Source organism: Ciconia boyciana, chromosome 12 (genome assembly GCF_034638445.1).
Source record: "Ciconia boyciana chromosome 12, ASM3463844v1, whole genome shotgun sequence".
Classification (NCBI taxonomy): domain Eukaryota; kingdom Metazoa; phylum Chordata; class Aves; order Ciconiiformes; family Ciconiidae; genus Ciconia; species Ciconia boyciana.
Window position 1 is genome coordinate 19,887,939 of NC_132945.1, and position 22,717 is coordinate 19,910,655.

General features: G+C 47.8%; 1 protein-coding gene across 3 annotated transcripts in view; it reads right to left on the reverse strand.

Moving 5' to 3' along the window:
* Positions 1-20,598, reverse strand: part of LOC140658554 (synaptotagmin-like protein 2) — a 31,637-nt gene extending 11,039 nt beyond the window's left edge. For all 3 annotated transcript variants that reach the window (XR_012044770.1, XM_072877140.1, XM_072877139.1), the window contains exons 1-8: positions 20,407-20,598; positions 13,873-14,451; positions 11,345-11,496; positions 6,314-6,407; positions 4,739-4,832; positions 4,471-4,564; positions 2,748-3,842; positions 1,312-1,410 (exon numbers count right to left, since the gene is read on the reverse strand). Coding sequence is in view for 2 of the 3 variants with exons in the window: in XM_072877140.1 (XP_072733241.1) it covers positions 1,312-1,410; positions 2,748-3,842; positions 4,471-4,564; positions 4,739-4,832; positions 6,314-6,407; positions 11,345-11,496; positions 13,873-13,973 (1,729 nt within the window). In the remaining variant the exon portion in view is untranslated. The remainder of the gene's footprint in view (positions 1-1,311; positions 1,411-2,747; positions 3,843-4,470; positions 4,565-4,738; positions 4,833-6,313; positions 6,408-11,344; positions 11,497-13,872; positions 14,452-20,406) is intronic.
* Positions 20,599-22,717: the final 2,119 nt, after the last annotated feature.

The window sequence follows — 22,717 nt, forward strand, 5'->3', positions numbered from 1 at the left end:
TTCTTCAGTGCTCAAAATGCCCAAGAGCTTCTTTGGCATTTTCCTTTTCTATGATTTACCTTTTATATGATTTACCATGCATTTGATACTTACTATTTTTATTTCCAAACATGAGCAAAGCATTAAATCTAGCCCTCTCTGCAGACTACCTGTTATACTGCAAACAAGTAAGTGTAAGTCTGTAGAGGAGGGTTTCTGAGGACGCAGTCTGTGGCTCTAAATAAGCTTTAATAAGGGGAGGCTAAAATCTTGGCCGTCTGCGTGAAGACCGCATCACTGAACGGCAATGTATGTGGGACCTGAAGCTTCGAGCCACCGTGCTGTATGACACTGCTGCACCATACGACGGGGCATGCACTTGGCACGAGGCTACCGGACGGGGTGGCCACAGTCACGGGGCGATGCAGCGCATCCCGCCCGCAGGCTGCCTTCGCCACGGCCCCGAAGGGACTCCCCTCCCTCTCACAACCAGGGGTCGGGCTTACTTGTTACTGAAACAGGCTTGGTCGTTTCTTCTAAGCGGCTTTACCCTTCCTCAGGCATTGCCTTCCCAGCCTTCTCACCTCAGTCCTGGCAGCCTTGGCCTTACCGCTTTGCTTTGAGGCAAGCTCTTAGCTGTCCTCTTGGGCTTGTCAGTTTTCACCTTTTGGGGACTTTTATTGGCTTTCTCTGCTGCCTTCCTTCAGGCCCCCTTCCTTGGCTGCGGCTTTCTTGGGCTTCTTGGTGGCACAGACAGGTTTCTTGGCCATGGGCTTCTTCAGGTTTGCTGCAGCTTTCTTGGCTGCCTTCTCCTTAGCTTGTCTTGGTTTCTCAGGGGGAAACTGCCAGCATGAAGTATGTCCCAGCTGGTAGCTGAGGAGGTCAGGCCAGCAAACGGGGTCTGCTCTGGGTGAGGTGAGAGCCCAGGCTGGGCACTGCAAGCCCAGTAAGCGTGTGACGGGAGTCTGCGGCATGGCTGGCACGCTGGATGCAAGCTGGGGCACCTCTGATGAATCCACTGCGCAGGCTGCCGTGCAGCTCCCACAGCACTCGGCGGGGGAAGAGGAGAGACGGGTACAAGCTTCTTGCCAACCTTTTGAAGCCCTTGTGTTTTTTGCTGAAGACATTGAGTAACATACCATCCATCTAACTGCAATTTCCTGGCTCTGAATTAAATTTTAGGCACTGTAAGCTCTCTAATTTGATGATGAAACAATATATCATTTTCCTTGCCTGGTACATGCACAGAAGCACCAGGGATGCAGAACTCAGGCATAATATATTACATTCAGGGAACATAAACCAAAAAGGAGAAAGAAAGATGCTACTCACTCTCAGTGGTTGTGTAAATGTTCACCATGCTCTTTGCAAGATTAATGCTATTTGCTTGGGCCAGTGCCCGAGCGGCAGGAGAATGATCCCCATCTTCCTCTGGAATACATGAAAAGCCAAATCAACATGGTAAATAAATAAACACAAGTGGGCAGTGTGTCAACAAGCACGCGTGTGTGTATGTGTCTCTCCTGGCTTGTTCACCCTGCTTAGAGCACGCTGCGGTTACATTACACAGGGCTGCTTTCAAATCATCGGTGTGCTTTAATGTCTCTCCCTGAGAAAAACTCTTCTCGCTATGATGGGAAATGTAAACACTAGATTAACCCAGTCCCTAAAACAGACCAGCACTTGCAAAGAGCTTCCAGTGAAACACAGCCATCTGCTAATATCATCCTGAAATGAATGTAATAATAAGGCATAAAACCTGAGACATATAAGAATGATCTGGTACAGAAAGGAAATATTTATGTTTACCTGAAGTGCAACTCAGGATTTTCACAGAAATGTTATGAGGTAGGAAATAAGCCAAGAAATGACACAGTTAAAAATCAAAATCAGATGAGTCTATGGAAAATCCTTTCAAATAGGTCTTACGGAGGTATATGAGGACAGAAAATCTGCAAAAAGAGGGTAGCGAGCTCTCTCTTCCTAGGTCTCTGCTTGGCAGAGAGCAGAGCTGTGGGCAATCAGAGCCCACCTGTACAAGGATTTGCAATTAACAATAACTTTTGCTCATATTAACAGTCACTACAAGAGCCCGTCAAACCCAGAGAGAGACCAACAACGTGGTGACACTATCGACACCATCATGGTTGAGAAGATGCTATCAGACCCCAGAAAGATCAAACTCCTTGTTCAGTCCACTTCGGTTGCAGTTTAATATCCAAAATCACTTGTGTACTCCCAAAAGACCCAAAATGTCATTTAAACATTGACAGCCAGCGGCTATATCAAGGTAGCCTAAAAGCCCATGTATTTATTAAACGCTTTGCTTCACGCTTTATTTTTTCTATTTGCATCAGACTTATCTCTACCACCACAAAGAATTCCTCCAGCCCCACATGCGAAGAAAGTACAGTCTTCCCAGTGAGTGAAATAAAGTAAGTTCCTGTGACCTGTTGTAGGTAGCACTAAAGAAATGGAGGGCTGTCCCGAGCTGAGGTGCTTGCAGGTAAGGCACGAGGGCTGGTAGCAGGGAGGAAGGCAACAGAACATGGCACTGCCCCTTTTTACACTTGCACCGCGCCACACAAGGTTTGTTTCCAGAGCTGTTTGCTAAACACATTCCACACATGCTAACTCTGCACAAATTGCAATATAGGATAAATGGGCAAATGAAGATAATGTGCAAAATGCAGAAGGGCTAGGGAAGAAAACAGGCTTAGGGATGACTCTATTGGGATTTCACAGGGTGCGGTTACAGCCCTCAGTACCTGAGTAAACAGCTGAGTCCGTTCCCTGAACAGCTTCTCTCTCTCTGGCTGGTTCATCAGGCGTTTGCTTGTCTGAAGACTCACACATTTTTTCCTCGGGTAGCTCTCCATTTATTTCCATGTTGTCATGAGTGCCCAAATCAGATCTTTCTTCTTTCTCATCATCGTTTTCACCATCTGTAAGCACAGGCTCGATCAGTATCTGCACCCTGCTCGCCAGGGAATTCGCTGCGTGCTTGCACTCTTCTGCCACGACAAGCTCGTCTGTAGGCGTCTCTGGCTCAAGCGTGCTGCCAGACACTTCTCTGGTAGGCGACTCGATTTTGACGGAAGGCGCTCGCACAGGCAATCTGGATTTCTTGGAGCAGCGCTGTGCCGCCTTCTCTTCCTCTGGCACCAGCGGCTTCCCATTGCTTTCACTCAGCGAGTTATTTCTTGTAGCAAGGCCGCCTTTGCTCTTGGCGTACGTGGACCTAGGAGCGACAGAAACCGAGCCCTTCCTTGCAGGGGCTACATAGCTTGGTTCTTCCTCGCTAGAAGACAAGGTTATTGTCCTTTTGTAGGGGGTTCTGGTTTTGGTGAAGACGCCAGGTTTTTCTTCGCTGTTCTGGCCTTGCCCAGACTGCACAGAGAGTGAGCGGCACAGCTTGAACTGCCTACCATCTGCCTCCACCCAGCCCGGGTCCTCCGGCACGTTTCCCACTGCCACGGAGTCTGCTCCCTTCTCCCAGAAGTTCTTCAAGTTCTTGAAGTGTTCACGATCGAGACCGATATCCTCCTCTTTGTTACTCATTGATGAGATTGTATAGTTCACGCCTTGCTTCACAGCCTGGCTGCTTTCCCCCTCTGCGGTCAGTGGTTTGGGGCTCGCCAGCAGCTTTCTGTTTGCGAGGCTGTTCTCTGCTGGCCCCACGTGATTCACAAACTGCTCGGATCTGGGGAAAGTTCTGCTTGGTTTCCTCTTAACTGGTATCTTGCTGGGAGCAGAAGTTTCTTCGGGTGGAGTTTTTGCCCCTGCTGTGGTGCCAGCTGCACTGCTGGGCTGAGGCACAGCATCCTCTGAAAGCTTGGTGGGCAATGGAGATACTCCATGACCTACAACGACAACAAACGCTCACAGCCTGTCCCACCACATCACATCGTATTTCCCTGGAAGGTCTGGGCTGCAGCTTCTCAAAGGGAAGCCAGAGGGAGTTTCCAGAAACCACCAATATGTTCCTAATTCTTCCCCATTTTGAGACTCTAGCAAGCCTCCTTCCATCTGAAGAAAGCCCTGAGAACCGCAACCCTTCTCTCTGCAACAGGACATGGAAAAAAATCCACTGAGCTCTAAATTGTTGCTGTGAGTTGGGGATTTGTTTGCAGCTTTGCTTTCAGTTTGACAGCTTTCCTACTGGCTATTTGCTGTGTACCAAAAATACACTATACATTCAAGGCAGGAGAGAGAAGGTAACTTGGATCTGTGGGTTAGGGAGTTGTGAGCCAAGCACTCAATTTAAAACATAGTGAGAGCCAGGAGAAGTTTTAGTAATTGGATTTTTTTTTTTCTTGGTCCCTGCTGCCTTGGGCATAATTCATACAAATGTTGGCAGCCCATTCTTACACGCCAAGGTAAGAAATACTCTTTGTTATTCACTTGTACACACACAAAAAAGCATCTTGTCTCTTGGTGTTTAATGCTGAATAACAAAAATGCCAATGGCTCACTGAACAAAAACCTTACCTTTTCTAGACAAATGCAAGCTGTTTGTTGCAGCCACAAATGGACTTGTTCCAGTGTCACTCTCTGAGGAAGAGACATCATGTATACTGGATCTCTGAATGGAAAACAAACCCTATCAGTGTATATAAACAGGCAAGACTGGAAAAATGTATTTTATTTGAGCACAGACAGCAGGGCAGGCAGTCTGTGGAGCTCCTGCCTGTAGGTACAGACTGTGTGAAGGTCCAAGGAATAATGAAACAAAGTGCAGAGGCTGTGCCTATACTACCTTGTGTGATGCAGACAGCAGGACAGGAAGTCTCGGCTTCGGTTTTGGCAAGATTTTACGCTCCTCTGCGGTATCAGGAGCAGGTGTGCTGGATCTGTGGGAGAGGAGAAACGCCTGAGCAAGGAGATCAGTGGTAGTGATGTGCCTGGCAGTCTTCAATATCATCTCAGTTCTGCTCAGTGACTTTGCAACTTTTATCTGGTGCTGGTGCCTTCATTTATTTTCTCTGTTTCTGCTTGGAAGGACTGGGGAACACGTTAAATGGCCTGAACTGGGAGTAAGGATGAGTCTCCCACTGCAGTCAGTACAGAACTTGCTCAATAAAAACAATGGTGTCAACTCCTAGGTTTATTCAGGCTTTCCCCTTCTGGGAGAAAACCGTAGCGAAAAACCCAGGAAGCAGCAGTGCCAGAAGAGCCCACGAGCCATGGAGAAGGGAGATGCATTTCCATGCTACGGCCCAGGAAGGAACAGGCCACACCTCGGAGTTCAGGCCAAAGGCAGAACCAGATTGATGGAGGATTTAGAAACTCTAGGGATGATGCTGACAACAATAGTTAGGGCAAAACTACAGTATAGGATATAAATCTTCATGCTTGGAATATAAATTAATTACTAACTGCCTGGTAAATAAATGGAAGAAACACATATCCCAGGCAGTTTACTTGACTGTTTCTACCACCTTTGGGAGTGTCTAGCGGTGGCTGCTCTCTAGATGGAGAACAGCAGTCAAGCTGGTGAGATTTCAGATGACAACGCTTTGTGCTTAGGGTTGAATGAGAAAAACAAAGCAAGCTTTTCAGGATTTAATCAATCCAAAAAAAAGCCATTAGGACCACTGCTGTGCTGGTAAAGCAGGAGCATCTCAGGCTTGTTGGCTCTGGATCCTTCATTAAGCAACACCTGATGATCAGCTGCAAGAGGTTTGGAAGCGTCAAGGCCCATATTTAATATTTAACTGGAGCAATTGCCACCTGTGAAGAATGATTCCTCATTCTGCTGACAAAAAAATGCAAATGAGACGGGAGCAACAATAAATGAATATGTGAATATTTTAATGGCTTCTCCATATTGAGTGAGGTCACTGATTTGCTCGTTGGAGTGATTTTAGTGGGTGTTTCTGCTCAGTCAGCACAACGTGAAATCCTACCAAGCCTTGATGGAGAGTGTTGAGCACTGGACACAGAGCTTGGCACCAGCAGGAAATGAGCAGTTTCCTCAAAGAGTTCATTTTGTTAGTGTTGCTCCATGGCAAAAATTAAACAAATAAAACCATAATCACTTTGAAAAACTAACCAGAATATCCTGACATTAGAGACAGCTTCCATTTTACTGACCCCTTATCAAATCATGCTGGAAAAGACCCTTCTGGGATAAGCACATTAGCACTTAGTTATTAGGGGAGGATTGATATTCTGACAATTCCTGGAAAAAGCATTTTAAAAATACCCTATATAACCTATTACTTATACAGTCTTGGAAACTCAATTAAAGACCAGGCTTTAATGGGTAGCATTCAGTTTTCATTAGAAGTAAGAGCAGCAGCCAGAGCATTGCACGAGCAGCGGCGGTTACCTCTCCTCTCCCGCGCCAGCAGCGTGCTCGGGGAAGGCAGGACTCGGGGCAGCTTTGCTTTCCAGACCCGTCCAGATGTGCTCGTTGGCCTCATCTGTAATATAACAGAGACAATTGAGAAATGACATTTATTTAAACTTGTAATGGTCGGTGTGTTTTATTTGGGGAAAGAAAAGGCTTGTTAAATGAGTCCCACAGCACAACCCCTGGGGATTTAACAGGGGACGGCTGACGGGGGGCTCTGCCTGCTGGCCCCAGAGCCCACGGGTCCGAGAGGCCAAAGCAAGCTGCCTACGGCCTGACTCACGCCAGGAGCTGTCGCATCACTGGAAACCTTCGCAGGACACTACCGTGGCTGTCAATAAAGTTAATCCGTTCCAGGATTTAAATTCAGCCATTTCCTGTTTTGACTCGAAGTCATGCAATCTTGGCAAACAAAGGAGGAGGCCAATACAGTTAATGAGGAGATCCCAGTTATTTTTACTGGCACAAGGCTCAGCTATGTCTTCTAAGCTCTCAAAGACCCTAAAGAAAAACAATAGAAGACGGTAACCTTTGGAGCAGCCTGCCAGGGTATAAAGTTGCATTAGACATTTTGCTGGCAAACAGGCTTTCTTGCTACTGCAAAACCAAAAGGATTAAACTCTCAAACAGCGATGAAAAACTGGTCTGGTCAACAAGATCTGCACATATTTATTCACATCCAGCTAGGTCTATTTTAAAGATTAAATCTACCTGTTACAAAAACTGCCACATCTCTTTAAGACCTATTTCATTACACAATACAATAGAATCAGAGGCTCAAAGGATTCAGATGTGACATTAAATAATATAGCCTCGCTTGTTATCTGGTTAGAAAACTGCCCTAAGCCCAAGAGCAGATCAGCCCTACGGACAGGCTGTGATATCCATGTCACGCCGGCGCTGCCCGTGGGGTGCCATCCGGCATCAGCACCGTCAGCCCACGGATAACAGGGATATCCACAGATGGAGCTTCGCTCCCCCATGCCTGGGCATCCCCATGGAGAAAAACGCTGCAGTCCCAACTCTTCCTCCCCGCCCAGCGCCCGGCCCTGCGGTGCAGGGGACCACGGCAGGCATTGCTCGGGGCTGTCTGCGTTAGGACCACGCGTCTGGCACACGCATGAGATGGCAGCTGGGTGGCCCCGTGGTTTCCGCACCAGCGGGAAGTCGGGAAGTCGCTCCTGCTGGAAGACAAGAGTCTGGTTGTGTAAGAACGAGCCTGTTTTAGAGAGCACGTTTCTGAGAGAGGGACTGCATTTTGTCCATGTAGACGTTGATGTGCAAAAAGCATCACTGAACATCGTTTTGGGAGAGACAAGCTGCGGCATGGCTGGTGGCACGTGCAGGCCACGTCACGTGCAGGCATGGGAAGGCACGCTGAGGAGTGTTTATTTATACAGTGAGCCACGTCCTCCTCTTCTGCCCCCGACCCAAGGGAGGGAGATGCCAGCAGGTAGCTGCTCTGGAAGTAGAAGAACCAAACACAGAGCTCCCACGTTTTCCCTCTGCCTGTCACGGTTGAAAAGACCTTGACAACCCTCGACTGCATTCATTTCTCACCTCACTTCCACCTCCAAAGGCATTGCGTCATATTTGCTTTTCACTGACAGTTCCCCCTCAGACAGAGCCCCCCCCCGCCCCGGCAGAGGCAGAGGGAGGTGTTCGTTTCCTCCCATCCAAATCACTGCCCTTCAAAATGGCTCAGCCACTGACACAGCTATGCCTGGCTTCTATAACCACAAACAAATAGGTTATTAGTACGTTATAGTCCATCAAGACAAGCAAAATGCCCTTGCTAACTTTAGGATCAGGCAGAATAAGCAGCACATTCTAACAGAAATTAGTAGTGGCCTGACCAGTTTAACTTGTCCATACATATATTTATATACATATGTATACAGCCACTCCTGCTCTAACGCTTTAGCTGCTTTACTTATCTCCTATCACTCTAAAACAAAGACACTCAACGCTTGGGAAAGCACGGCTAACCGTGCCATCAGGGCTGGCTTGCCTCGGCAGGTGGATAAAATGGTCTCTCTCCTAGATGATTTTTAGCTTTCATCCATTGCACACAAGCTCAAGGAGAAGTTATCACCAAATTCATCCATCTGTGCAGCTCTGCAGGCTGTAGTTTAAATATAGGGTATCTATCTATTTTATAGATTTGTATTCCTGCCGATTACTAGTGCTTTCTATTATAATCAATACCAGCTGTGAAGACCCTAAGGGATCCACGCAACCCTCCCTTCCAAAGGTTAAAACCCTCCTCCAGAAAAGGTCACTGGGCATTTTCCTGTGCGGGCACGAATTTCCACCCCTCCTCAGCCCGTTTACCATGCAAAGCAAATGCCAGCAATTATCTCGGCGGGGCTTTTCCATGCAGGAATTTTCTCATTTCACTCCCTAACACAGTCATCAAAGACTTAAATCAGGATTAACAGCCCTGAAGTCATGAACATGTTACACTGATTTGGCTAAATGAACACACACCCCTTCATCACCTTGAAAGCCGACAGAAGGTGAATGACTCCGATCTTTCCAGAAGAAGAAAAAAAGGTGTCAAGACGGCAAGCGAAGGCCCTTACCTCATCCGCTGCAGATTGAACGTGAGCTGCATGGCCAAGCTGTTTGTAAAGGGGCCTCGTCCTTGTTCCCTGATGTGCCAAGCACTGCTCTCACTGGTGCAATACTTTTGCTGACAAGTCAGTGAGAGAAGTGCTTGCCCTCACATGTGAAGGGAGGCAATCCATGCAGTAACCACTGCAGGAGCTGAGCACGCAATAGGCAAGAGCAAGGTGAAAATATTAGCTGCAGAACCTTGATCCTCAACCAGTGCTGTAAAACCGCAGTGAGCAAAGTAAGAGGAAGGAATAAAGTCACGTTATACCCGTGCTTTACCAAAATAAGTGAGAACAGAAAAAGAGAAAGGGAAGGAAAAAAGTTGAAAAAGAAATAGAGGGCTACATCTAAACATAATTACTATAGTAATTTAGTAACATTTGCTTCTTCCTTCTTAAAACAGCAGTAGTCAAGTAATGCACGTGCAAAGACATAACTTGCATATTACTGCTATATTAATAAGGACATTATTTTAGACAATAACCTGAGACCACATCTCATACGTGCACATCAGCAGTAAAAGTTCAATCAAAAACCAACAGTACTTCAAATTTTGCTTTCCTGGAATGGGCTGCAAGCTAAAGGGGCTGATGCCCCTGGCAAGGCAAAAGGCAGACGAATCCAATTCATAGCTGGGCTGCAGATGACAGAGCATTCATCTGACCTGGGCCCCAGCAGAGGGGCTGCTGAAGCGGCTGTCTCTTCATGCAAAGAGGGTGCAAGCACAAATGCACATCCTCAAAAAGCAGAACATGCTCTGCAGAAATGGCCAAGCAACTCTGTCGAGCTGGAAAAGGTTTTATATGTTTTAGCATTCTGGAGGGATGATAAAATAGTAAATTTAATGACATCATGAATCCTTAATACCAAGGATAAAAGCAACTTCATATGAAATATGATGGGCCAGTTCTGCATCAGAGGCTCCAATGAATCTATGCTAAGTTATGAGAGCTGTCAAGGATAAGTAAAAAGCAAAAAGGAAATGAGGCTCTCAGTTAGTGAAGTCCCTAGCCAGTGTTTACCTTTGAGAACGTGTCTAAGTAATGTGGAGCTAAGAGGGGTATACTAAGACCAGGCAACCAATGTTACAGAGATATCCTGGCCAGCAAGGCCCATCAAACAAAGGAGTGATCTGTATTGCTGCTACCCCACAGCAGAAATGGGCAGCTGGGCCCAGGAAAGAGGGCTGACCCGGTGGAGATGACATTTGAGTTTTGGACAGACGGCAGATAACTCTTTATCTATGAGTAGCCTTTATTGCAAAAGAACAGAGCCCAGTTAAAGGGTCCTTATATTAGGGACCATGGCAGACCGTGCTTAGAGCTATCAGGGCTATGGCTTCCCCAGAGCAGCAGCAGCCAGTAACGCGCCAGCCATGTCTGAGTACCTGTGATTACACACCCCGACAAATAATCAAGGAGGTTGTGTGAGACTGGGCTGCAGTCCCACAGTCCTGCTGCGGAGTCGGTTGGCCTGTCTTCATGTTGAAGACTAGATGTGAATCATCCCCAGTTCTGCTTTGCACAAATGTTCAGCACGAAGTGCCAGCTCCAGGCTGGTTACATTTGGACTCAAAGCACAGTCCTGCTTGTTTCACACGGGGCTGATCTTTTCTCTGCCCTGAGCAGACAAATCTGATTTGACCTGTTTTACACACCACCATGAGAGTTCATCTGCATGTCAAACAACACGCCATACATCTGCTTCGAATTAGCACATGGCCCCAGACATACCCTTGCTACGGCACAGCAGCCTGGGTACCACTCAGACTTGGCCGCAAAGCCCTTTTTACTTTGAAAACCACATTGTGCCTTGGAATTATTCCCATGTAAAAAGCTAGGCATGGACCATCAGTCTCCTCTCACAGTGGGCCAATACTTGCCAGGAGAAGAGAGGCATGCCCTCCCTTTGCAGAGACCTGACGAACCCCACCACCCTGGAGACCTGCAAAAGCAGCCGGCTGTCTGTTTTCATCAGACCACTCCAGGAATTGGGGGGGTGTTTGAGCCACACATATCAGTTTGATGCCAGAAATTGCCCTACATCACCACTTTCCCTTGTTGCTTCTACGACAATAAATTACACCAGTGACCTCTGACAAACAAATATTTTGGAAGAAAGAAGCTGAAGTGGTGAAAAGGCATTTACTGCACGTAGCTGGTAAACAGCTTTTGCCTTAGTCCTCTGCCACACTGCAATTTTTTCTTTGGGCCCTAATTTTGATAATCAGGTATTTTTTCCTAGTACTGAAAGCTTAGCTGAGAATCCTCTTATCACAACACAACGGCTGGTCCCCAACAGGCTCCCAGTACAGGGAGACCCCCATACTTGACCACTGTTTTCTGCTCCATCAATTTGTTTTCTTAAGATGCACGCTAACATACTTACTTTCTAGTTTGCCCTTTTTCCTTCTAATCGATGCGCGAAGTAGATCCGTTCCCTCTAAGTCTTCCTGAAACCGCTTTGCCTTCACTTCTGAAAACCATTCACCTGTCACAAACTTCTTCTTCTTTTCATCCTTGATGGAGGCTTGTATCCGCCTGGAAGTCAATGAGAACATTACACACCAAAAAGATCTCCAAGGTTTCGAATTCCCCTGAGCTACCTTCGCAACAACTGTCCATATGGTTCACCTGTCTGCTACTACGAAGGATCCAGAGATTATTTTCTGCAATCACAAGGGCCAAACCAGCATTAAAACAAAAGCTGATTTATTCTTTATCTGAAATGGGAACAGCACCTTGTAAACATAGGCCTTCACCTCTTCCAAATTTTACAGATCCAAATCAGAGTCACCTGGCAAGGAGATTTGTCCATTTGCTTTGCAGCCCTGAGGGTTTGGGAAGGGGTGCGGCTGTTTGCAGGTCTTGCACTTCTCCGCTTTACTTGTCTATTAATCTCTTTACGAGCGGCAAAGCCTTTTGGATCAAATCTGATGCAAACCATGGAAATAAATCTTGTTATTTAGGGGAGCAATGTGTCCCTGCAGCATTCTCCCCGGACACTGCTCCTCTCCCTGCTCCTCCCACCATGCCAATTCTGGCACTCAAACAGTTAGCTCTCCTTCCTGAGCACAGCTTCTCCTACTGTAACTCACTCGGGCACACCCAGGGCTGGTTTTTGGCACTTAAATCCGTCAGTACTCTGTTTGCTAGCCTGTACTTTTAACCCTCCTCCAGTTATTTTGTTTTTGCACCACAGCTTGCTGAATTAGCTGCCTTTCAGCTGGCACTGTCTCCCACAGCTCACCACAATTCAGGGTCCCTGCGAAACCGGAGAGGCCAGAGGAAACTCCCACCTCGGTCCAATTCTCAGCAGGAAGAAGGGGCAAAACCCCAGATAAGTGTGGAGCCTTGAAGGGTCACATTTGGCTGCCTAAAGCCCAGAAGGGACCAGGTACGGGATAACCAGGCTCAAGGCTCTGCAGGCAGTGCTGGGGGCACAGCCCAGCGGGACTGACAGCCAGGGAGCTGCACAGCTCCCATCCAGATCAGGGCTCCATCTGCCCCCGTGAGGGTCTCAAGGTGCTGGGCCAGAGGAGATGTAGGAGCATATTGTAATCTTGTTGACACCAGAGCAGTCATTGTCACTGTCAATAATGTCATTGACTTCATTTCCCCCAGCAGGCAGGTTGTGTTGGAGCCAGGCATGTCCACACTCGCACCAAAGGTCTTGCTGCATATAGCCACACTGACAGCAAGGGGCACTCGGCACCGCCCCAGCTAGGATCTAACTCACTTTGCTCCCAGATGAAAGCCTTCTGTGCAACAGCTTCCAAAGAGAAGTGAAACAAAACTGAAATAATCCAAACACTCTTTTCCCCAAACCCCCACTGCAGAGCAGAGATTTTACTGCATTTCAGAAAAAGGAAAAAAGAAGAACAAGAAGAGAAAACCGTTTTGAAACCTTGTTTCAATTCAGGGGAGATACAAGGGCATGCAGACACATACCCCTCAAGCCCCACCTGCTTGCATGCCACCACCAGCTCTCAGTTTCCCCAGCTCTCACCCCCGAGCAGAGGCCAGGGCACGGACGCTCCCTGGAGCCTGCCGCAAAGCTACCCGCTCCCCCTTCAAGCCTTGAGCATCCCTCCTACACGGGGCTTACTCTTTTTTGACTCAACAGCAAGTCGAAGACCCACATCCTTAACGGGGGTAAACTGGCGCAGTGCCATCCACACTCACCGAACTACTCATTTCTTGCCGCGGAGAGTTCGGTGCCAGCTTCCTGAGCCTGCTGCATACTGTCAACCCAGATGGTCTAATGGCTGGCATTTAAAAAGTGACAGCAGCAACAAGCAATCCCGATCAACCAGACCTGAGCTCCAGGATGGCCAGTGGCAAGTGAGCTGAACTGAGCGCGATTCCTGGCTCTACAAGGGCTCCCCGCAAACCTTTGGCAGATCATGCAGCCTCCCACTGCCCCTCTCTGCCTGCACGACGGATGCTGCATACACACCTACCTCAAAGAGCGCCGGGGACACGCAAAGCAGAGATGGGGATGTAAAGTCTCATTTTAAAACGTTCTACGGGATTTCTGTGCTACGGAGTGAGAAAAACAATGTAGCAGCTACTCCCCTGCTCGGACATCTGACACTGAGAAATCAGCATCTTCCTCCCCAGAGCAGGAAAGGGATGATTTCCCTGGGTGTCTCTGAGGGCTGCTGATTAACTCAAAAGGAGAGTCCAGCCCTGCAATCCGGCAGAGAGAGGACAGCAGCAACAGCAGGATGGCTGAGAAAGCAGGAGGTGCCATGAAAAGATCCATCAGGATCCAAGCAAGAAGGGACAGCGCTGCTGCAGCCTGCATCTCTCCTTGTTGCACACACACACACACACACACACTCCTCTCTAAAAGAAGTAAAAAAAATCCCCCCGGGGAAGCTCACGTCCGGCTGTTATTGCATGCTCTCTCACCTGATGCGATCCCCATCCTTCTTCTTCAGCTCTGCATCTCTCTGCAGAACCTTCATCAGCTTCTCATACTCCTCCTCGGTTAGGAAGCTCAAGTCCAACATCTTCCCTGCAATCTTCTTCAGTTCTTCAGGCAGCTGAAGCAATGACACACCAGGAACTAATCCAGCCCAGACTGCTGCAATGCCATGGGCAGCCCCTGTCCAGCCCGCCCTGGTGCACTGAGCAAGATGCGGCTGCAGAAAAAGGACTTCACAACAGCATGGCTTGGGTAGAAGTTGCGTTAGCACCTGGACTTGCACTTCCAGGCTCTTCACTGGCACGTTTCTCTGCACTGCATGCGTTCCCCTGCCAGGAAAATTCTCTCAGCAAAATTATGCTCCTTCGCTTTTCTTCAGGCACAGTTGGAGCGATTTGGAAGCCAACGTCAATCAAACAGGCGAGCACGGGAAGGAGCGAGCTCGCCGCCCTCCCTAGCTGCCTCAACAGGCACGAAAGCTCCTCTCACCAATGGCAACCCCAGCACCTCTGGCATGCGCTTTCTTCAGCGGGGAAGTCTGCCTCCGTGGAGTTCAAGCATTCCTGCAAAGAAATAACACCGAGATGCCTTTTATGATAAGCGTGACATATGGTAACCGAATGTGTACATTGGGGTTTTTTATTTGTTCTTCCGCACAAGTTCCAAAACAAGCTGCCCTACTTTCTTCCCCGTCCTACAGCTCCTCACGTGGTATTAACCTACCCAAGACAATATTTTATTTTAGCCGCTTTCCTACTAACAGGTAAACAGTTGACTCAGCAAGCTACAAGCAAAATATGCATACGAATTACCAAATTGCTCGCTTGCTTTTTACTTCCATTCTTCTTTTCCTTAATTCTTCCTGCCCTAAATGAGACTGAGGATAAGCATCCAGCCTTTGTAAAGCAATCGGATAATGACAGAACAGCAACCTGCAAGTGTTATTGCTGCATGTTATGCTATAATATACCAGAGGCTGCTCGTTTTCTAATATGCATGCCCTTTGCTCTATGCTGCACTGATATTTGCTATTCAAACAGTATGGGTGCAGATCACTTAGTGCGTCAACAGACACAAAAATGGCCAGAGGCTGCAGTGTGTGGAGGAAGAGTAAATCATGTGTTGCTTTGCTATTTTATTCCTTTCCTCTCTCCTGGCCAACTTGAGGGCAATAAGGCACACCTCCGAGGGAGCAGAAGTTCTGCTCGTGTCCATGTAGGCAGTTTCTAGCTCACCAGATGGGATTTTTCCACTGTTTCCAAGCCCGTCAGGTGACTGGGGGTTTCATCATACTTGGCTTTTTCTCCCAAAGTCACAGCCTTGGGAGTCAGGTCATTAAAAATGAATAAATCCCAGCTCTTGTGGCAAACATGATCTGAAGGTCATCAGGCCCATTCCCTAACCTCAAGGCTTGTATCATCCCTACTCTCTGTCTGCCCCTTTGAGGATGGCAACCGCAGCCCCTTTGAGGGGCCACCTATTTCAGTGCTTAGCTAACTGGCAGCAAGCGACTTCTTCCTGTGGCCTACCCCAGACCTCCCTGGCAGACGTCAGCCCGTCCTGTCCCCCATGGGCATGCTCCCTTTGCAGCCATCCTCACCGCGTTTTACACTTCAGCCTCCACGTTAACCAACCCCAGCTCCTTCAGGTTCCTCAGAGCTGGGGTCTTCATCATTTTTGTCGCTCTTCTTTGGACTGTCTCCACATGGTGCACCTCTTCCTTCAACTGGCATATCCGAAGTCGAGCACAAGTATTTCAGCTGAACTTTGCTCATTTGACATCATTTCACAGGTTTACATTATTTTATGGATGACGCATTCCCAAATCTTTGCCTTTTTCATAATGGTGTAACAACATGTTAGAAGAAAGAATAGGCATCTGACCTTAATGCTTACAAAGAAATACCACAGAACCGCATAAAAAGGCTCATAAAAGGAATGGGCATTGTCATAAAAACTCTAATTATTTGAAAATAATTTTTGGAGGGAAGGAAACAACATTTTATATTTCTTTGAGGCAAGTATGGCTGTGCTTGTTGCACTACAATTGGAGCCTTTATCATCTGAGAAACGATCGATACCACTCTAAATAGTTAAATCAGAAACAGTAATAAAAAATCCTGATGAATCTCTACTGTTTAAGCCTACATTTCATCCAGCTTGGCACAGCTCCTCCATGCTTGGTTCCAACCATCTAATCCCTCTGGCTCTCAGGTACAATCCTACTTCTACAAAGACATTTACAGAAATTTCTGGGACAGATTTTATTTTTAAAAAAGTATCTAGGGACACAGTTTTCACAGTATTTGCTTCTCTAGAAATGCTATTTATTTTTAACAAACCCATGACATGTGGGCTGAAAGTACTTCAGAAAACATTTTCAGCAAACATTCGTTAGTATGGTAGTCAGTTAGAAAAAGAATAAAGGCTACTTCTTTGTAAATAGCCTTTTTTTCCCTGAGAATGTTTTATCTTGCTGGAATAGTTACATTAGAAGGACAAGGTTAACTGAAACCAAACAGCCAACTCCTTCTTTTGTTTTAAATAGTTAAAAATCAAACCACTTAATGCACTTGCTCTGGGAAAGTGAGCTGGTCTGGAGACCGCTCCACCTGGAAGTTTTGCTGGCAGTCTCAGGAGCTGCAAAGCTGTTGACCCAGGCCTGCCGGAGTAAACAAGGCTGGGAAATGATCTCCATACGCACCACGGGGCCGTCCCTGCTGCGACTTGAGCCCTCGCAGCCTCTGATGGGTGCACCACGCTGGCGCGTCTCGGCCGCTGCAGAGGCTTGAAACAGGAGAACCCTACCGTTAACCGCTCAGGTACACAGCGATAAGGGGGAGCGTGTTATTGGTTTACTTGGGTCTGCAAGCGCAATAGATTAAGGATAAAAATCAACTGACGTGTACAGTATGTTACCCTGCAGGCACACTGCGCTGTACCTAACCATCGCCCGCTCCCCCAGATTGCTTAATCCTAGAGCTCACGCTTACGCTCCTTAAGCAGCACCACGCAGCTTTGATTGCTTTGTTAGATTGCACATAATCCTCTCCTCTCTCAAAGCCTTGTTAACAAACAGTTCGGAGACCACAGGGATGATGCAGTACCAACACCTAAATCGACAGATCCGTAAGAAAGCCAGGACCCCCGTGGGTCTCACACAGACGGGGCCACTTTCTGTGCGTCCTGCCCAGCCCTCGCCTTGCCTCGCCAAGGGAAACACAAAAGCCTTGCAAGTTTGTAGGGCAACGATGGGAGTCATCGGGCAGCGCTGGGGCAGATTTTACTCTAGGCTGGGACCTCGTAAGTGCAAGCGCCTTTATTAGCCCGCTGATGGAAACTGGTTTTGGACAAACTGTCACAAGCAAGAAGGAAGTTGCACTCTCCTTCCCCCGGGCCGGTGGGAGACCCCTCCTAAGTCAGGATTGCTCTCTGGCAAGAGGAGCAAAATGGAGAGTCACGAAAGAGCGAATTGTTTGTGTCCAGATTAGCAGCATCTGCTTAAAGGCTGGTGCGAACTGTGCAGAGCAAACCCGGGTTGCTCTCAGGCGCTGCAGCACCACGATGCCCCGGTGCAGGGGGAGCAGCCCGGCCGGGTCCTCCCGCTTGTCACGACAAAGCAGATGAGCAAAATGGATTATCATGGCTACAGGAAAGACCATAAATCTGAGCCGAGGAGCACACTGAACATTCAAAGGACTTTCTTCCCTCTAACTGCTTTTTTGGGAAGAGAACATCACAGAGATCGACTCGCACGCCCAGGCGTGTTGACAAATGCTGGGTGTGGAGGGGGTGTGGAGACAAGCAGACGCATGACCTATCACGTGGCATAACTGGCTGCATCTCTTACTGTGATAGCTTTTGATTTCTTGTGGCCGCCACTCCAAGAAGAGGCAAATGCTCTGGTCACCGGAGAAGATGCGTGATGGTGCGTTACACCACCGTGCAGCTTGTCAAACCCAGAGCCCAAGCACGGGTGGAGAAGCGAGGCCTGTTCTGTTAAAAGAGCAGGCTGGGATCCATGCATCTTGTCTCCCAACGGATTTTCAGTGTCCAGTTTAAAAATACAGGAAAGGCATACAAGGCTAGACTGAAGGTCCCTGTAACGCATGAGTTTACCTTCAACAAGGGCTAACAGCAGAGGGCTAGAGAGTGCACAGCGAGCCAGCCGGCGCTCCAGCTTCCTGCATGGTACAGGGCAGGGACTCCCCGAAGCAGGAGCAACGTCTCTGCATTTCACAGATTTTTCTAATTACTTTCTGAACTCATATTAATTTTAAGCATTTGCAATATCCTCAAATCCCCACGGTCCCGCAGCCTCACTACGCTTTAAATGAAAAAGTATCTGCCCTTGTTTTGTTTTGACCTGCCACTTGCATGCTTCATTTGGTATCCCCAAGCGTTTTATTAGAAAACCTAGTGAGGATTACTCTGCGTTCACCTACTCCATGTTGCACATTTTGCAGACCTGTGTCACAGCCAGTTTCTCTTCCAGAGGAAGGAAGTTTGTTGTTTGCTCATTCCAGGTGTTACTCAGGGAGCTTCGATCATTCCTCACACCCTTCTCTGCCCCACGTCTAGCTGACTACAGAACCGCCTAGCAGCGTTTAGGTGCAAAAAGGCTTTTCCCAACAGCTGCAACCCCTGGTATCTTCACCTGCGAGACTGGTTTTGCAGTGCCAGGAGAGGTGGTGTAAGCTGTGCCTGGCCGCAGCTCTGCAATGCCGGCCTTCGCATGGGGCACAGCTAACGGCTCTGCCAGCCCCTTGGAGAGAGGAGAGCTCTGATCACCTGCAGAAAAGCTAAGAGCTATACTAATAAAAGGAATAAACCTCCCCTTTGTTAGCTGCTTGGACTGTGCACCAGCAAAGAGCAATGCCACTCGGGGAGAACAGCAGTCCCCCATAGCCAGAGAAAGGCCAGGTGCTGAGCACAGGTCCGGGGAGACCCATTTACACCAGCCGAGACATGGAAATTTGTGACCTGTCCAAAACTGCTCCCTTCTCTTCAGCAAAGCATCAAGCAGCGGTACGACATGCATTCCCCTAGCACCAACCCAATATCCAACCCCTAAAGCGAAGGGGCAAATAAACACCAACCTTTCCTCAGCGGAACGCAACATCCTCTCGCGGGGAGCACACCTGGGTTGGAGCACACCGAGCGCAAGCGCGTTCAGACAGCCCGCAGCCTGGACAATGCTCATTTCCTCGTTCCTCGGTGCTTTGCAGCGTGTCCCCACGCATGTGATCAAACCCAACTGAATTACCTGGGCCGACGGTCCTGCCTCCTCTCACTCAGAGCCTGCGGGCCGCACAGGTCATGGGCATGCAGCTGCACCCTCAAGGAAAAGCTCAAGAAGGCGTAGTTCTGGAGCACTTTCCAAAATAAATAGTTTGACTAATCCCATGTAGGGTTTCTGCAGCAGTAAGAGCTATTTATGAAAGAAGTTATGTTACAGACCTCTCGCCTGAATTAATATATCCTCTCTCTTCAAGTTTTTTCTTTTTATTACAGTGGAGAAGGGTGTTGTTCAGAGAGTTGTTTGGTTTTTTTAAGGAACTCTCCTTCAAATAGTTTTATCAGGTGAAAATTAAATGCTTGCTTAGCCTAGCAAGCATGAAACAGCCCCTTTTGGAAAGGCAGATGCTGAAGGGGCTGCCGCCTTCTTTGTGCTGCATTTTCAGTTTATTTCTGGGAGGTTTAACTCGGCTCCAGCTCAAAACAGAACTATGTTAATGCTCTTCATAACTAACCCGAGCACAAACTGCTCAGATGCACAGTACCAGCTCAGTGCTCTTGCTGTCATCTGCCTACAGACGCGTTATCTATAGACCATCTGCGGGGCATTCCAGTCTCGGTTCTGATTTCTCGGCGTGTACCTTTCCTTCCCAATGCTGCACGTCTTCCTCAGCGCTGAGATATGCATAGATTAATAATATCCACCACGGGCCAAGCAGATTTCATTGACTAGAAGCTGCTTTGCATGCAGAGGAAGAGGATGAATTTAAGAACTTTAACCTGCCAATTTGGGAGTCAGGACCCACGAATGATGAACAGTGTTTAACGCCCCGATTTCATCACCCAGGTCAGTGTAGGACCATCCGGACTCACCTCACCCTTTGAGACCTGGAGCTGCACACAGGTCCATGTAATAAAGATATGAAAACATCTCTACCCAAAACTTAACAAAACCCAGAACAGATAATACTGATCTCACCAGGCTATTCATAGCCAGATGAAAATAGCAGCAAGCTGGAAAGGCGGCTTGCCTCTGTCCATACCTCTTTATCACATATCCTTTCACAATGTAAGGAAATAACCTCGTTTTGCTTTACAATGTGTGGACACTTCCCAATGCCCTTATTAGTCAAGACAGCTCTTGTAGGGCAGGTCAAAATCAAGAGTAGCATTGTATTAAGAATGATGGATGTGGTCCTGGCACCCACAGTCACACTGCAGTTCCCAATATAAGCTGTAGTTAACAGTACCAGAAAGACTTAGTGTCAAAACTGTCATACCTGTACAGAGTCAGTGATCAGCCTTGTGCCTCTCCCTGTCTCATGCTGGAGGATCCAGCCCCACTCTTCCTCCCATCTTATTTCTTCTGCTGTCAGTACCACGAAATATGCAGAGGTATTGCCATCACTATTTTACAGGCAAAACACTGACAGCCATTATAGTGCTCATAGGCATAATGTCATGACATTTGATTGACCTCCTTTACCAGCAGAGAAGAAATAGAAAGCAAACTATAGGATGGTCTTTCTCTTTGGGAGGAATGGGCTGAAAACCGGCATAAAACCTCCTGTCCATGGGGGCTGGACCGTGTGTCCCTGCCCTGAGTCCGGTGCTGCGGCTGCAGCCAGAGAGGGAGTGGTGCAATCCCAGTTTCTACCCAGCGCAGGAGCTTGCCGTTGGTTGCAGCCTGCACAGCCGCAGTCACCGAGAGAAACGGCAGTCCTGGGCTGGGAAGCCGCGAGCCGATGGGGCTGCCGCGGCAGAAGGGAGCCAGATGTGCGAGTCTCACTTAGACCTGTGGCAGCTCGACTGATGTCAGTGCTCTCTTTTACGCACGGACAAGCCCTCAAGGTGCAAGAATACAGATAGGAACGGTATTGCACAAGCCTAAAAACATGGCTCTTCAAGTATCAAATTGCTGGATAACAGCAAGTGCAGTCAGTGTGTAACCTTCACACTGAAATTTAGGTGCTCCTAAGGCAGCTGAGGGCTGTCCCGCTGAAAAGGCACATGGCAGGAGAGCAGACATACCCACCCAGGTACATTCCGCCTCTGGCCACAGTCACACCACTAACCCTCTTTCTCCCTCTCTGTGCTCACATCTCCCCTCTCACTGTCATGAAATAAATAATAAAATACCTGCCTTTTGGTTAGCCATTGTGAAACGAAGCTCCACAGCATCATGAGAGCTCTTCCAAGGTGCACCATTTTCTCTTAATTTGCAATATGCCACTTGTAGCTATGAACTGTCTCGTCCTTTGCAGAGCAAGAGCAGCTGTGAGCTAGGAGAACAGAGAATATATTTAATATAATCGCTTTCTGAAAAGCTATTCCACTAAAAATGCTGTGGCTGCACTGTCTGCAATGATATTTTGTCTGACTCGTCCCAGTGAAAGGAGAGAATAGAGGTCTACTGTTCCTACCCAAAAAACTCCTAAGCAACTAAGTCATATAGAAATGTCCTTCAAATGAGAGGCAGCTGATAAGATAACGAATAACTTCAAACGAAGCAGGCAATTGTGGTCTCCCAGAGCAGTCCGTGTATAAATGCATCTGTTACCATCACACAGGGAATGTCAAGGCCAAATTCTGGCAATACCAGGCTGGTTTAGTCTCACTCATCTGCAAATGCTAAAATTACCCAAGCCTAACTAATCACAGACTTTACACAGATTTTTCTCTATTCGGCGAGGGCTGTACATGACACGACGTGCCATTCCCACCTCAGACACGACGACGAGCAGCTGGTGCCTACCGATACCCACCACCGAGGGCAGGTTCGGCAGGCCCCGAGGGGCAGGCTGGGAGTCAGCAGCTCTGACCCTCGCGATGGCTTTTCACTCCAATCTGCATCCCAGAACAAAAACCACTGCTCAGTTCATTGTGAGCCCAGCCTTGGGTGGTTTCTCTCAGTTTTAGTCACTGTCTCACATTACGCTTTCCAATAATGCCCAGCACGATGGAGGATCTCAGCTGTTTTATTAAAATCTTTTTCCTCCTCCTCCCCCTGGGCAGCTTTAATGAAGGACATCCATTGATCAAGAATGGCCCTGAGATGCTCTTAGGCACATAGGAATTGCAGGAATTTATCAGAGCAATAAGGTCTCTAGCCCAGCCCCTTGGGAGCAGCCAGTAGAAGATATTTTAGAACAACAATACAATGCTAAGCCAAAAAAATGAGTAAACTCCCCTATTCAGTGCATGTGGGGAATGCATAACCGAGGAAATGCTCCACTGACCACATTAGAAGGGGGTGAACTCTGCTTGTTTTCACTCAGCCTCAGAAATACCACTGCTTCCGAAGAAGGTACGAGACCCACAATATTACAGAAGGTTTTGTCAAGGCTTCAGTTTCCTTTTGTAAAAAATGATGCGTAATGATTTTTCTCCCTTATGCATTTCTACCCAATGCAATGTAACTGTCACATGAGAAATAACCTGCACTGAACTCTACCTGCCTCCTTCTAGCAAGGAACGGCATGAGTGGAATTTGCACTACATGCAGTTTCCTTCCTTTTATCCATTTTTAATTAAGTGAACCATCCTACCTAGGGTAAACAAAAGACTGAGCTTCACAGTCCTAACCATTAT